Source organism: Staurois parvus, unplaced genomic scaffold (genome assembly GCF_062004578.1).
Source record: "Staurois parvus isolate SC_StPar_1 unplaced genomic scaffold, SC_StPar_1.0 ptg000420l, whole genome shotgun sequence".
NCBI lineage: Eukaryota > Metazoa > Chordata > Amphibia > Anura > Ranidae > Staurois > Staurois parvus.
In genome coordinates, this window is record NW_028318216.1 from 2194229 (window position 1) to 2207782 (window position 13554).

The window sequence follows — 13554 nt, forward strand, 5'->3', positions numbered from 1 at the left end:
CAACAGTAAATTTGGTTTTGGTTCAGGAAAGTCCGTTCATTCCAAAATGGAATGCAAAAAGCATACGAAATTCTGAAGGACGTTTGAATGACACTTTTTGCACACTCTGCTCGTGTATGGTTAGCTTTAGAGTTTTGTTAGAATAATAAATAAAATAATAAATAATAATAAAAATAAATGAGCAGACTCAATGGACCACTTGGTCTTTTTTCTCCCATCACTTTTCTATGTTTTTGTTTCACTTAAAAAATCCGAATCGTGGCACTGTGTGGAGTTTGCATATTCTCCCTGTGCCTGCATGGATTTCCTCCAGGTACTCCAGTTTCCTCCCACATTCCAAAGACACAGTAGGTTAATTGGCTCCTGTCTAAATTGGCCCTAGTATGTGTACTATGCATGAATGTGAGTTAGCGACCTTAGATTGTACACTCCTTGAGGGTTAGGGGCTGATGTGACTGTACAATATATGTAAAACACTGTGTAAAATGATGGCACTATATAAGTACCTGTAATAAATAAATCCAGTAAATAAGTAGTGACCACTGTATTCCATAGTGGCTGCTTGAATACTGTTCCATAAAATAATTTTTATTCTGTTCTGCAGTACACAGTGGGATCTGTTTACTAAAGCTGGAAAGTGCAAAATCAGGCTCAGTTCCGCATAGAAACCAATCAGCTTCCAGGTTCTATTGCCAAAGATTAATTGAACAAGCTGAGGTTAGAAGCTGATTGGTTTCTATGCAGAAATGAGCCTGATTTTGCACTCTCCAGCTTTAGTAAATAAACCCGGGGGGTGGAAATAATGTGATGAAGGCCAGTTTTTTTTTATAGCCTGTAATGAGAGAAATAGAGTACGGAGCTATGCTCTACATTCTGAAAATGCACCTTAGTGGACAAATGTCTATGAATTTTCATTATGCGAGAGGAAAATGTAGCATTTCATGCAAAGCTGCATAACAATTTTAGGACTGGCTGATCAAAACCAAAATAAGATGGTTGCATATTATTTGGTAAAGCTTTGTTTCTTATTTACCCCCGGTTCACATATATGAGGCTGTGCGGGCTGAGTTTTGCATAGGCATGAGAGCCCATTCATTTGAATGGACTCCCGTGCCCATGACACGCAGGGAAGAAGTCCCTGCACTGCTTTGGAAAACGCAGCCCGCACGGGAACCTCGGTTCCCAGTATGGTTGCGTTTTCCAGTGCGGAAGGCGTGCCATTAGAACTAATGTCACCCGCCCGCGGGTCCACATTTCTCTGTGTGGGTGGTGCAGCTACACGGATTTTCGTGCGGATCCGCAGCAGCACCACCCGCGCAGATGTAAACCTAGCCTCAAATCATTTGCAATCTTTTTTTTAATAATCACAAATTTGGAGGTTATTGGTTGACATACTTTCAGTTTCAGACATAGTTATTCATTTTATTTTAAATAAACAAAAGACGAAAAGACAGCTGAGTACAAAAATGGTGTTTAATATCCAAGGGTTTTTAAATAACTAATATTCAGCCAATCACAATGACACATAATTGCAATTAATTTAGAATACAAATAAATTAAACTTTAAATATTACCTTTTCTTTCAGTGCAAGATATACATTAAAGTTACCATTTCTACAAAGTGACTGGTTTGTTGAAGTAAAAAACAGATCAGAAAAACATTTTGTTGCTAATACCTGGGGCAGGATTTGATAAAAACGGAAAGTGTGGGTTGGATTAACAAAAAAGTAATATTTTATTAACCAGGGTATAGGAAGCCTTACAGAATTTTTGCAGAGTCAATTTTGGGACAAAGCTGGGCAGCAGCCATAAGGTTCTCTTACCTCAACAGTATTTTTGGGTTTTATTGTATCTAGGTAGTCCTAGGCTTAGGCATGAGACAAAACCTTCAATCCAAAAAAACTTCCACCCTCCACTGTCATTCACTGAATGACCTATCACCAAGCCCAAGCACTGTAATGGTTATAGTCTTTATGGTGGCATCTGCTCAGCATCTTCCTTACTTTAAACTCCAAGAATAATTACAGGCGTACTTTAAAAGATAATATTTTATGCACCTTTTGTGATATTCTGAGTCAGGGAAACAAACATTCAGTTGGTAAATTATATTTATTACCTCTGTTGCCTACTACTAGTTTTGGCTGGGGCCAGCTAATACTAGCTGGAAATTGTAGACACAACATTAAATGCTACTTGAACATTCCATACTGAACTGGTTACTGTTGGCTAGAGACACCATGCTGGTAAGCAAATTTGAAGCCTTTTGATTGGGCACAGCAGACATGCCAAAACCTATGCATAAGTGTACTAGAGTGATATAGGTAATAAATGTTATTTACAAAGTTGATTATTTTGCTGTCCTGGCTCTGAGAATCAGCATAGCCAAAAATTATATAAAAGTGGATTAACCCTTTAAATCCTTTAAGAGGGACATTCTATTCATACTTCAATTTCTAATATCTCTTGAAGAGTACGGTGGTGAGACCTCTGCATCTTGTTTTTCAGTTTTACCAAACTGTTGTGTCCACTTTATATCTTCTTCTTTGACGTCACTTTATTTTATACTGTTAAGAATTAGCAGGAGGGTTAAGACTCCTCTAGCTGCTGCAGAATGAGACTCTATGGCAGGTAAAGATATAACTGGATCTATAATGCTAAGATCTCACCAATGTAGTCCTTGAGAGATCTAAGATGCTAGTAGTTCATTCTGACCACAAGTGTACAATCAGATACTGTAACTAAAATATCCCTTTTGCATCACTAAACTTGCTGCAAAAAACAATGTTTTAATAAGACACCTTTTTGTAGGAAAAGTTGCATTTTAGACCATATCTAGAATACTATTTGTTATACAAATGTGAGAAGACAGCCATTTTGTCAGTTGTATTTCTATGTAGGAGAACTCATCCTAATAGCATATCATGAACAGTGAAGTGATATTTGTCAATGCTAGGTGCATTTTAGCAATTGTGTAAGAACTGAGCAATGGAACTAGTGACATAGACAACATACAAAATAATCTTTTTTCATAATGCAGACACCTGTGGCAATAGTAATCATTTATATGATACCATAAGTCAGCAGGTCACATAGGAAACTGCTGCAGTTCTGTTTCCCAACTTCTAAAACTGTCTACTGGCTCCAAGATTTGGATGTCTGGCTTCCAAATGCTGCAATCATTTGTCCATCCTTCCACATACTGTATATATAACATGCAGGTATTCCAGAGCTCTATTTTGATCAGTAGTGACATAGATAGTAGTACGATAGTAAGGGTTACCTAGCTGAGTAAGCAGAAGGTAAAGGCAAAGGCCTACATTTTGACCATTTGTAAGATTCTGGGTGCTGGGGGAAAACTACCACTGGACAACTTCAAGGACAAATAGAATTTTGTTTCAGATAAAAAATATTTTCAGTTTTGGGAAGACGTTCACTATATGCTGAGGCAGTGTGTGGACGGTCACCATTTTGTTGTAGTCCTTAAAGTAAAACTAAAGGCAAAGGTTTTTTGTTGTTGTGAATAGACTGGAGATGTATTAAAATACCTATTAGGTTTTTATTGCTGTCTGTAACCCCGTTAGGGAGATTCACCCTCTCTATTTGTCCTATTTAGCATTATCATTGAAAGTAAAACTCCCAAGAGAAGTAATAGAGGACAAATCTTCCAATGGGGACACTACTTCTGGTGACTTGGGGACCTCAAGGGATTCCCTTAATTTGCAGAGATTTCCCTTCACTTCCTGTTTTGGCTGAGGAACAAGAAGTGAATGGAAATATCTCCAATGGGTCACAGATGGCAAAAAACTGACAGGGGTTATAACCCTCCCTTACTCTATCCAAAATAAAAAAAAAAGTTTTGGCTATTCAGTACTTCTACTTTAAGGAATTAAAAATATCACTGAAAATAAGAGAGAAAAATTCACCCTGGTGGGGATCTCAAGGGCTGGTTCACACTAGTGCAATTTCAGATTCGACTTGAGTTGCACAGAATCAATGACCATGGAAAATTACATTGTTTTCAATGCTGTCCATTCATATCAATACAACTCAGCATGGAGCGATTTTGCAACTATTTTGGTGTGTTCCAGTGCGATTTTGGCCCAACAGAATAAACAAACCTTATCAAAGTTTCATCAAAGTTGCATCCAAATAGCACTAAATAATCGCACTGAAAGTCGGATCAAAATTGTATCACAGTGTGAACCTAGCCTAACTGTATTCTTGTGAAGAATAAACTAATAGCATATTGAAAATATTTTGGTAGTGTTATTGTCATAATTACTCCACATTGGAGTTTTAAAACCTTCCATTCACTTAATTATATATAAAAATACAGGAAAATGTGTCTGGCCATTCAGTCAAGCTACACAGAAACATATCCGTCTTATAAATTCGTACGCACCTCTTCAAGATATTCATACTGGATAAACATTTTCTTTTTGGTTTGGACAACAAAGTTGCTTTCCATTGGGTTTGGAGGACCTTAGCATACTCCATCAGAAGTACATCAGCTGGGTTGAAAATGTTTACTGTTATCTGCATCACAGAATGTGTCTTAAATATCACTGATTGTATTACATTATTGCATTCAAACCCTAACTAATATTTCTGTACAGTCTACCCCAAGAGGCAAGCTTTCCCTAAAAACTAACAGTGTTTAATTACACTTCTACATGTCCAGCAACAACATAGGCTAAATGCATTGTTTTATCTTATGTTCCCTTATAGTGTTTTAGCTCATTCCTTACAAAATCAGAGTTTTCCAATCTCATGAACTATGGCCATGAGCTGCTCTTAGAGTACAGTAACCTTCAAAGAACAGAAAGGGTCTGGCATGAATAAACTACAAGGATACAGCACAGATTAGAGTAATGTAATAAAATGCTGACAGTCCTTAAAGATCACAAAACACAATGGGCCTCAAGACCAAAAGTGTCTGATGAAGAATCTCTTTTAATTACCATTATAACCAATCCAGTTCTCTCTTCTATGTCTCTGATGTATGAAGGAAAGAAAGATCTGAGTTGCTCTGGGAAACATGGCCAGTTCTTCTTTCAAACACTTTCAATCAAGAGGACCAATATTCTGAAAGTTCACCATTGATGCAGAGAGAATCTCTGTCATATATTTAATTTCATTATTGCTACCAGAATATAAAAATAAGATGTTTCCCCTGAAGAGGTTTCCTACTCATTCTTTGATTCCTAAACACTGGCATTATTAGACATGCTGGAACCTGCTTCCCTGCATTGACTATGACCTCAGACACACGTCATGTCTTTGGAATGGACAGGAGGAAACATTAGGTGGGAAAGAACTCAGTAATGCAGACCACATAAGGCTCATGTCATGAACAAAACAGCTGTTCTTATAATGCCTGGCATACTGGAGTGGGAGGATAAAACCTATTATTTATGACTGGACAACTTAATTTCTTCTATGCCTACAACAAAACTCTATAAAAAAGGCATCAAACAAGTCTACTAGGGCTGAAGCCAAAAACTCCTCAACTATTAAAACTTTTGATGCACTTTCAGGATGATGATGACGTGAGGAGTTTACATAATGAATGTCAGGAAGGAGCATAGACAGGGAAAATCTGCAGAGAGCCTTAAGCCAGCCATAGACGGTTCGAATCTCATCTGGTTCAGCAGGAACCAGAAGAGATTAGACCCATGTATGGGCAGGCAGAATGTACCGAGTTTATCAATTGATCAACTTGGGTACAACCAGCCTGCCAAATTTTACATGCAATTATTGCTAGTGGATGTTATAGCCACCAGCAATAACCATTGTGTTTTCCCAGCAGGGACAACTTCCCCTGCCAGGAGAACACAATAGCTCTGCAGGAGGGATTCCCCTGTCATAGCTGTCTGTGTTGATAGCAGAAATCAAGCAAATTTCTTTTCTGCAACTTGTGGTTGCAGGAGAGAAATTCACTCCGTCTATGGCCTGCCTTAAGCTGGCCATACAGTGTTAGTTTTTTTTTTTTGTTCAGAGGATTAAATAAAAAAAAACACACACAATGAACACATTCCTCCATACACGCAAACGAGCTGGATGGCAGAATCCCCCCTGCCAGGATACTGTGTTCTGACAACAGGACCTGTGACTGTCAAAATACTCTGATCAGCAACAGCAAGTTTTCCAGCATGTCACTTTGGCAGAAGTCAATCAAACAATCGACATTTGTTGAGGGGACAGCCGAACACTAAACAAAATTTGTCTGGTCCCTGCTAAACCAGCCAGCTTTACTGACACAAGCTAGAAATCCACTGAAAATAGAAAACTATTGTTTGTGAAACCTGGAGAAAATAATATACAGAATTGGACTTGTGAATAACCTAAACTCACCTTTGGACAGGTTTCCTAATTTGACAGAGGAACATTTAAAAATGTGCAAAGAAATAAAAAGAATAAAGTGTTTGAAATCCCAAATTCACATCATGCCTCACTGTATACGGTTTTCTTGAACAAATTTGTTTTTACAAATGTGTTACAAAGTTTATTTTCTGGAGATCCTGCCAGTAACAGCACCTCCAGTGCCAGGCTGACAATGTTAGGCTGCTGCCCTATGATTAACCATCAGCGTTGTTAGTCTCTTGTACAAGCTCCTTCACTTGGCTGTATGGCTGCCTGTCAGGTCAGATGGACAACCTAACGGCCAATTGGAGATGCGCATGACAGGCTATTAAACTGTATACAGTGAGGTACACATTTTACTTTAATACATTGTCCATTTTATTGAACTCTCTTTAAAACAAACTATACGGCACAACTATTTGTACATGGTCACTCTGCAATGCCTTGATGTATTTCACTCCACATTTCTTTAGCTATGACACTTATATCACCTACAAAGCAAATTACGTGAAAGTATTTTGCCCTTTCTGTATTTTTTTTATAGATTAAAAGGTCCCTATACTGCAAACTGATATTTTTCAGTCATACATTTTCTGTTTCTGTAGTTTAAGTCATTTAATATGAGGCTATGTTCAAGAAGACAAGGCAAATTGTGTGCCAAGGGTCATTATTTCAGCCTTGCAATTGCTTTCTTTTTAGCTTTCATTGGCTCTTGTAGTTGAAAATAATAATTGTTATAGCTTAGATGTACTTCAGTTGGGAGGATGAGGAATTATTCGCCAATGGTGATTCAAATGTCATAAACTAATGCTAAACAATTAAACATCAGAAGGTGTACTTAACTGAATATTAAATGTTGTCTCATATAAGATAGATGGCATCAATGATGCCCTATAAAATAATGAGGCTTAAAAAAAAAGTTACAAAGCACTGTTATTTTTTAACAAAAAAGTGACCAGCCATTTCTCTGAGACATTGGAGACCTTTCTGGTTACTGTAGAAATGCTGTGTCTCCTCTCAGGCTTTCCAAGTTGCTTTCCTATTACAGCCCGATGACACTATACTATGGCAACACATACGTCATGATGGGTAATGAAAGACTCATGTATGCCTTCCATTACCCTTCTCTGATTATGTGATGTCATGGTAGCGGGAAATCAGTTACTCTTAACAGGAAAATACTGTGTCTTTGGAGACTGGTGTAGCAATGTCATACACGGAAAACTGTTGGTTGTTGTATCACTATGTGCTTCTTTACAACAGCACACTATAAGGGGCAGTTTAAACTATAGGTGCATAGGCAAGGTTGGGTTTAAAGAAGAACGTTGATGAGTACCATGTGCATTTAAATGGACGCATTACATAATCCCAATACAGTTTATGAGAATGAACAATCCTTAGTGATTACTGGTTCTCAACACCTCTAGCTGCCATATATATATATATATAATAATAATTAACAAAAAGTAGGTCTATGTTGGGATACCTTACTTCAACATTTTCATAAAAAGTCTGCTCTCTAATTCTGGTAAGTGTAAGCTGTTCTGCTCAGTTAGCAAAATGTAGTATAGGGTTTCCCAATGTCTGGAACTTGTATCACTGTGGCTCTGCATAATTTTCAGAAGGGTCTTTTAAGACAATATTTTTATTCTAGTGTTAGCCATTAGTGGCATGGATAAAGATGTTGTCTGGACTTGTACTTGTTCCAGTTAATATTTTGGAAAAGATTGTACCGTAACTGGTCGTCAGCAGGTAGGTGGGTTGATTATTAATTGCATAAGTGTCCTTAACTGGGAAACACTGATGCAATAGAAGAGGTGGGTAGTGATGCAAATTATTTAGGTTTGTCAGGTAGAAGACTGACTATTATTTGCTTTTGACATTTCCTCACTTTAAAACATGACCGTGCTTTTCCATTATTCTGAGATTCTACCCAAGTATTTAGAAAACTTGCATACAGTACACGCTTCCAGAGCGTGACTAAGGTTTAACCACTAATAAGTTTAAGCTATGGACGAGTTCCCTTCTACCAGCACTTCTTCTGCTATTGCTAAGCCTGAACTGGATCACCTGTATTCTGCTAATGTATATGAATATTACAGACAATAAAATGAATAGTTTAGAGTGACGTTTCTAGTGGGGTTATCACCCAACACCCAGCAATCTGCATGGAATCAAGCAATGAAGCATAAAGATCTGAAAAACATCAAGTCCACAATGTCCATGCTAAAACCAAAAGCCTTCGTGTGACAATCCAAAGCCATGAATGCTGCTGGAGACCAGATGATGAACTTAGAAGAAGAAGCATTCCAGTTGGTCATAATTCTCTGGTTGTTGTGGACATTTCCAAATGTTAAATAGGAGGTACATTTGCCAGCTCCAGTGGGACTGGATATTTCCAAAACAGAACTAAAGATAGTTTTTAAAGCCGTCCTGTAAGTTTAGCTAGAACTGTGAATATGACCAAGTTAAGAGGTTCTACGATAAGTTAATACTAATGCACTGTATAGGTAATCTGAATTTCAAACTTAAAAATAGCTTTCTGCTCTTCAAAAAATTAACTCAAAATGGATTTTCTACTCCTGTGGATATCACCAGGCTGTCCCTAGATATAATTCTATGTATACTGAAATGCCAGCAGCATGGTATATTAAAGAATGGTCCATGTAAAGCAACATCTTTGCAGTCTTTTTGAAGAATATAAAATATGAATATTCTGCCCATCTTGCCAACAGGTAGACCTATACGGCCACGACTTACAATGTTTAGATGACCCACTTGACAGATGGGTCGTTAAAAGAACAATCAAACCCAAAGTAGACCCTTTGTAACAAAAATAAACTCAACACTTAGAGGGTCAGTCCATCCACCGCTGGCCGCACTCTATGATCCACCCAGACTACTTAGAATCCAAACATGTCTCAATTTCCAGTGTGAAGTGAGCTCCTCCTAGGATCACTGCTTCACATTGTGCAGGGGACGTTGGGTAATGAGTTCCCATTAGTCATCACAGAGTCCAACATGTGTCCGGTTACAATTATGAGTCCCAGCTGTAGTCTGAGAAGTGAGTTGAGCAGGCTGGATCTCTAATATTCTGTAGCCAAGAAGATGCCTTTGGACTCTTGCAATCTCTTTCAGACCACTGAAAAGCAAGACAAAAAAATTAGAGAAAATTATGAGTTACTATGTATTACTTTACATGGCCCAAAACATGTGGATACCTGACCATCACGCCTGCATATAGCTATGTAGATGCTCCTCTAAATTGTTGATTACGGATGTTTCCTGTGAATGGTACTATTAATGCTAAAGCATACAAAAGACATTTTAGACAACTGTGTCTTTCCAACCTTGTGATAACTGTTTCAACAAGATTCTTTTTTAATTCCAGTAAGCCTATGCTTCTGTGCACTCCACTAGATCCATAAAGATGATTTTCATGTGGAGGAAATTAAGTGGTCTTTACAGGGCCCTGAACCTAACCCTAATAAACACCTTTGGGATAAGTTGGAATGTCAATTCTGAGCCAAATCTTTCTGTCCAAAATCAGTACCTGGCCTTATAAATGCTGTTTTGCTTAAGGAGAACAAATTCTCAAAGATACGCTCCATAATCTTGTGGAAATTCTTCTCAGAAGAACAGAGAATGTTATAGACTCAAATGGGGCCAAGTCCATATCACTGACTATGGTTTTGGAAAAGAATCTCAAAGAAGCTCATATAGGTGTGATGGTCAGGGGTCCAGAAACAAAAAGACAATTTACCACAACATAAATCAAACGAAAATGCTGATTTTGTCCAAGAGCTATACCAGGTCCTATTAGTTCAAGCCACATTAAAGAGAATTAGTCAGGATTTGAGTAATGCAAGAATTAGAATTTTCAGTTATATTGACAATAAGCAATTTCTAGTGATTTTTGCTACTCTCTATAACATTTCCTGGAGTGCATTAATTTCATTTTTGGAGAATGCATATACTGCCCCCAGGAACTGTTCCTAGGGGGTCACAGTTTAACCCTGTATAAATAACAATAGTAGCAATATTATTATTATAACAGGAATGTGAAGAACTGTGAGAATTAGTAATTGGTATCTTCCATTTTGTTAATGGTTATTGCTGTTGGTCATAAAGTTCTTGGTGATTCCTCATATAGTTATGGTTTTTGTACAAATAACACAGTAGTTTCAGAATCAGTCTAGGCTAAAGGCCGGTATTAGTGTAAAATACATAGAAAATTCATTATAGGTGTGTCATGAAGCTTATTAAAAGCTGGACTGGAAATGATTCTAAACAGTATAATAGGTCATTCTACTATTGGAATCTCATCTCCACCCTTAGAATCTACTGGTAAATACCACAGCTGACAAACTGCCAACCAATGCATATAGTACTCGTGAATAATAATCAGATGGTTTCTTCATGGCAAGAAAATCCTCTCTCTACAGATGAATGGTTCCTAAGCTGCTTTTTTTGAACAGATCTCTGTTCAAGAACACGGAGCTGGGAAACCAATAAAGAAGGACACCTCAGCCAAGATGCTCCACCATCCCTGTGCAATCTAACGCTGTCTAATTTCACTTCTTGGCTAACTTCTGCTAATAAACAGAGAGAAGCTGTCATACTGTACATACAATAATTATTACAAGATAGAAAGATAAGTGTACATAAATGTATGTTTGGAGAGAGGGAGAGACAGAAATGCAAATATTTGCACACTGTATTTTCTGATGCTCAAAAATGGCTCCTAAGTTCTCCACATCCAGTTTCCCTTCACCTTCATGGGAACGCACTGCAATTATCAGATTACAGTCATTGCATTCTCCTGCATAGAGACTGCTTGTAAGTAAAGTGTACCTGTCATACATGACCACTGCCAGCATCGTTTTTATAAAAGCCCCGCAAAACCGACTGGAGCCACTAATACAGAATGATACATATTTTCCTGACTCAGGAGCCATTTAATACATGGTGACAGGTCTGTGAATCATGTTGTGACTGTTCCATTTATCTTTACATTAAACTGGAAAACAGCAGGTGTGACTTGGCTGATGCAAGGAGGAGATGAAATCACAGCAATATGTATTTGACCATTTGTGTGAATGCGGCGGCTCAGGAAGGAGAGGGCTCTTTCCACATATCCACATGTTTCCATAAGAGACAAAGTAACCTTGTGCAAGTCCCCATCTCACTCGACCTCACAATGGCTGCGTTATTTTCACGTCGGCAGTTAAACGTTCCTCCTGTGGATACTGTAACCTCTTTTTTAACTACATTTGGCAAGATGCCATGGATTTATGGTCTAAGCTGCCCTTTTCACCCCCTAAACCATGAACCTCCCTGGCTTTCAGGCTCCATTTTATAGAACATCCTGTTTCCACTTTCCACTGTACGGCAAATGTTGTGTTGGTTTAGATTAAATGTGGCATACATGGAAAGCCCTTTCTTCTGTCTGTTACATACTAGTTAAAGGTACTACAAAATTTCAAGAGACAAGGATGCTAGATGAGCCCATTTTTAAATTTTAGATTTTATAATATTTTAAAATAGTTTTTTTGCTTTTGCTGTTGATGTTACATTGGAGAAATTCCCATAATTTCCTGTCCTGTAGACACAACAGGAAGTGGAAGGTAATCTCTTCAAAATTAAGACAATCAACTCTTAGTTGTCTCTGTAACAAGTTTCCCATTGGAAGATTTTCCCTCTATTCTAGTTTCAGTGACAACTCAAAATTTTAGATTTTTGTTCACTTTTTGAGTCCTGGTGACAAAGATCAGCAGAACAAAAAATATGATTTAATCAGCGACTGAGAAGGGATTCTAAACCCTCACCACTCTATTAAAAATGTTTTGGTTTTTATATATTTATATATCCAACCTGCTTCTTATACTTGGAGGAAAACTATGTTGCTCTGTCATTTTTTTCTGTTCCCCACCCAACTGTTTTCCATCCAAAATTTTTATTGAATGGCATTGCAATAGGAACACTTCCTGTCTGCAGACATCCAATTTTACAATGTGAAATGGTAAAATAACCCTCATTCTCCTACTCAAGGTTAGTAGTTTACCTGTTTCTGACTTGCAGCAGGATGCTCCTCCTTTGAAGACACCGTCTGGTTTCTCGTGTCGGCATAAAACTGATCGACACCACTCACACTGTTTCCTCCAGCTACAACAGCTACAAAGCACAAGGGAACTATTGTTAGTCAGCAGTAAACTGAAAGGTAAACCTTGATAACCTACAAAATTGTAATTGAATTGGCAGCAAAACTCACACAGACGCAGGATACAAACCTGAGATTTATTTAAATAATTTCTAAATTCAGGATTAGAATCCCATCCTGGGATTGGACACAAGTTAGATGGCATGCTAAGGAAGAACCTGCCCACTTTCATGAACAGTCAATAAAGGACCTCTAATATTGTGGGGGAGAGTAACTAAAACTGGAGAGTGCAAACTCATGTACAGCTCTGTATAGAGACCAATCAGCTTTCAGGTTTTATTGTCAAAGCTTAATTGAACAAGCTGAAGTTAGAAGCTGATTGGCTACCATGCACAGCTGCACCAGTTTTAGTAAATCTCTATGTCCTGTATCACCGGGTCTATGGCTAGTCATACAGATACAGATTTCTCTTTTTAGTCTGTAGGTTGAACAACAGAAATGTAATAAATTCCTTAATCAATGCTAAACATCTGACTGGATGTAGTCAATGTTCAGACAATTTTCCACAGGGCTCCTTGAAAATTAACTTTTTTTGAGCCAGTTGGTGCTGACAGAGCCAACTATGGCTCGAATATTGGCTGATTCAGCAGGAAAGCTGGCATGTAGGGCTACACTGGCTTGTAAAAAGTACACACACATTACTAGAATTGAAGGTAGCCCTGTCTTTGTGGCATTCATCTGATTTTAAATGGCTAGTCTTTGTTCTTTTTCATTCTGAATGAGGACAAACAAGCAAGTAAATTAATTTAAACCAGGAAATAATTAATTTATGAGTCCATGGGGTTGATTTACTAAAACTGGAAAGTGCAAAATCTGGTGCAGCTCTGTATAGAAACCAATCAGCTTTCATTTTTTTTTGGGCCTAATTGAACAAGTTAGAAGCTGATTGGCTACCATGCGCAGCTGCACCAGATTTTGCACACTCCAGTTTTAGTAAATCAACCCCAATAAGTACTACTGTGTCAAGGCCA

General features: G+C 37.9%; 1 protein-coding gene across 1 annotated transcript in view; it reads right to left on the bottom strand.

Annotated features, from left to right (window-relative positions):
• Positions 1 to 1455: 1455 nt before the first annotated feature.
• Positions 1456 to 13554, bottom strand: part of TGFA (transforming growth factor alpha) — a 99830-nt gene continuing 87731 nt past the window's right edge. The window contains exons 5-6 of the mRNA XM_089687191.1: positions 12428 to 12537; positions 1456 to 9505 (exon numbers count right to left, since the gene is read on the bottom strand). Of these exons, the coding sequence (XP_089543317.1) occupies positions 9498 to 9505; positions 12428 to 12537 (118 nt within the window). The 3' untranslated portion in view covers positions 1456 to 9497. The remainder of the gene's footprint in view (positions 9506 to 12427; positions 12538 to 13554) is intronic.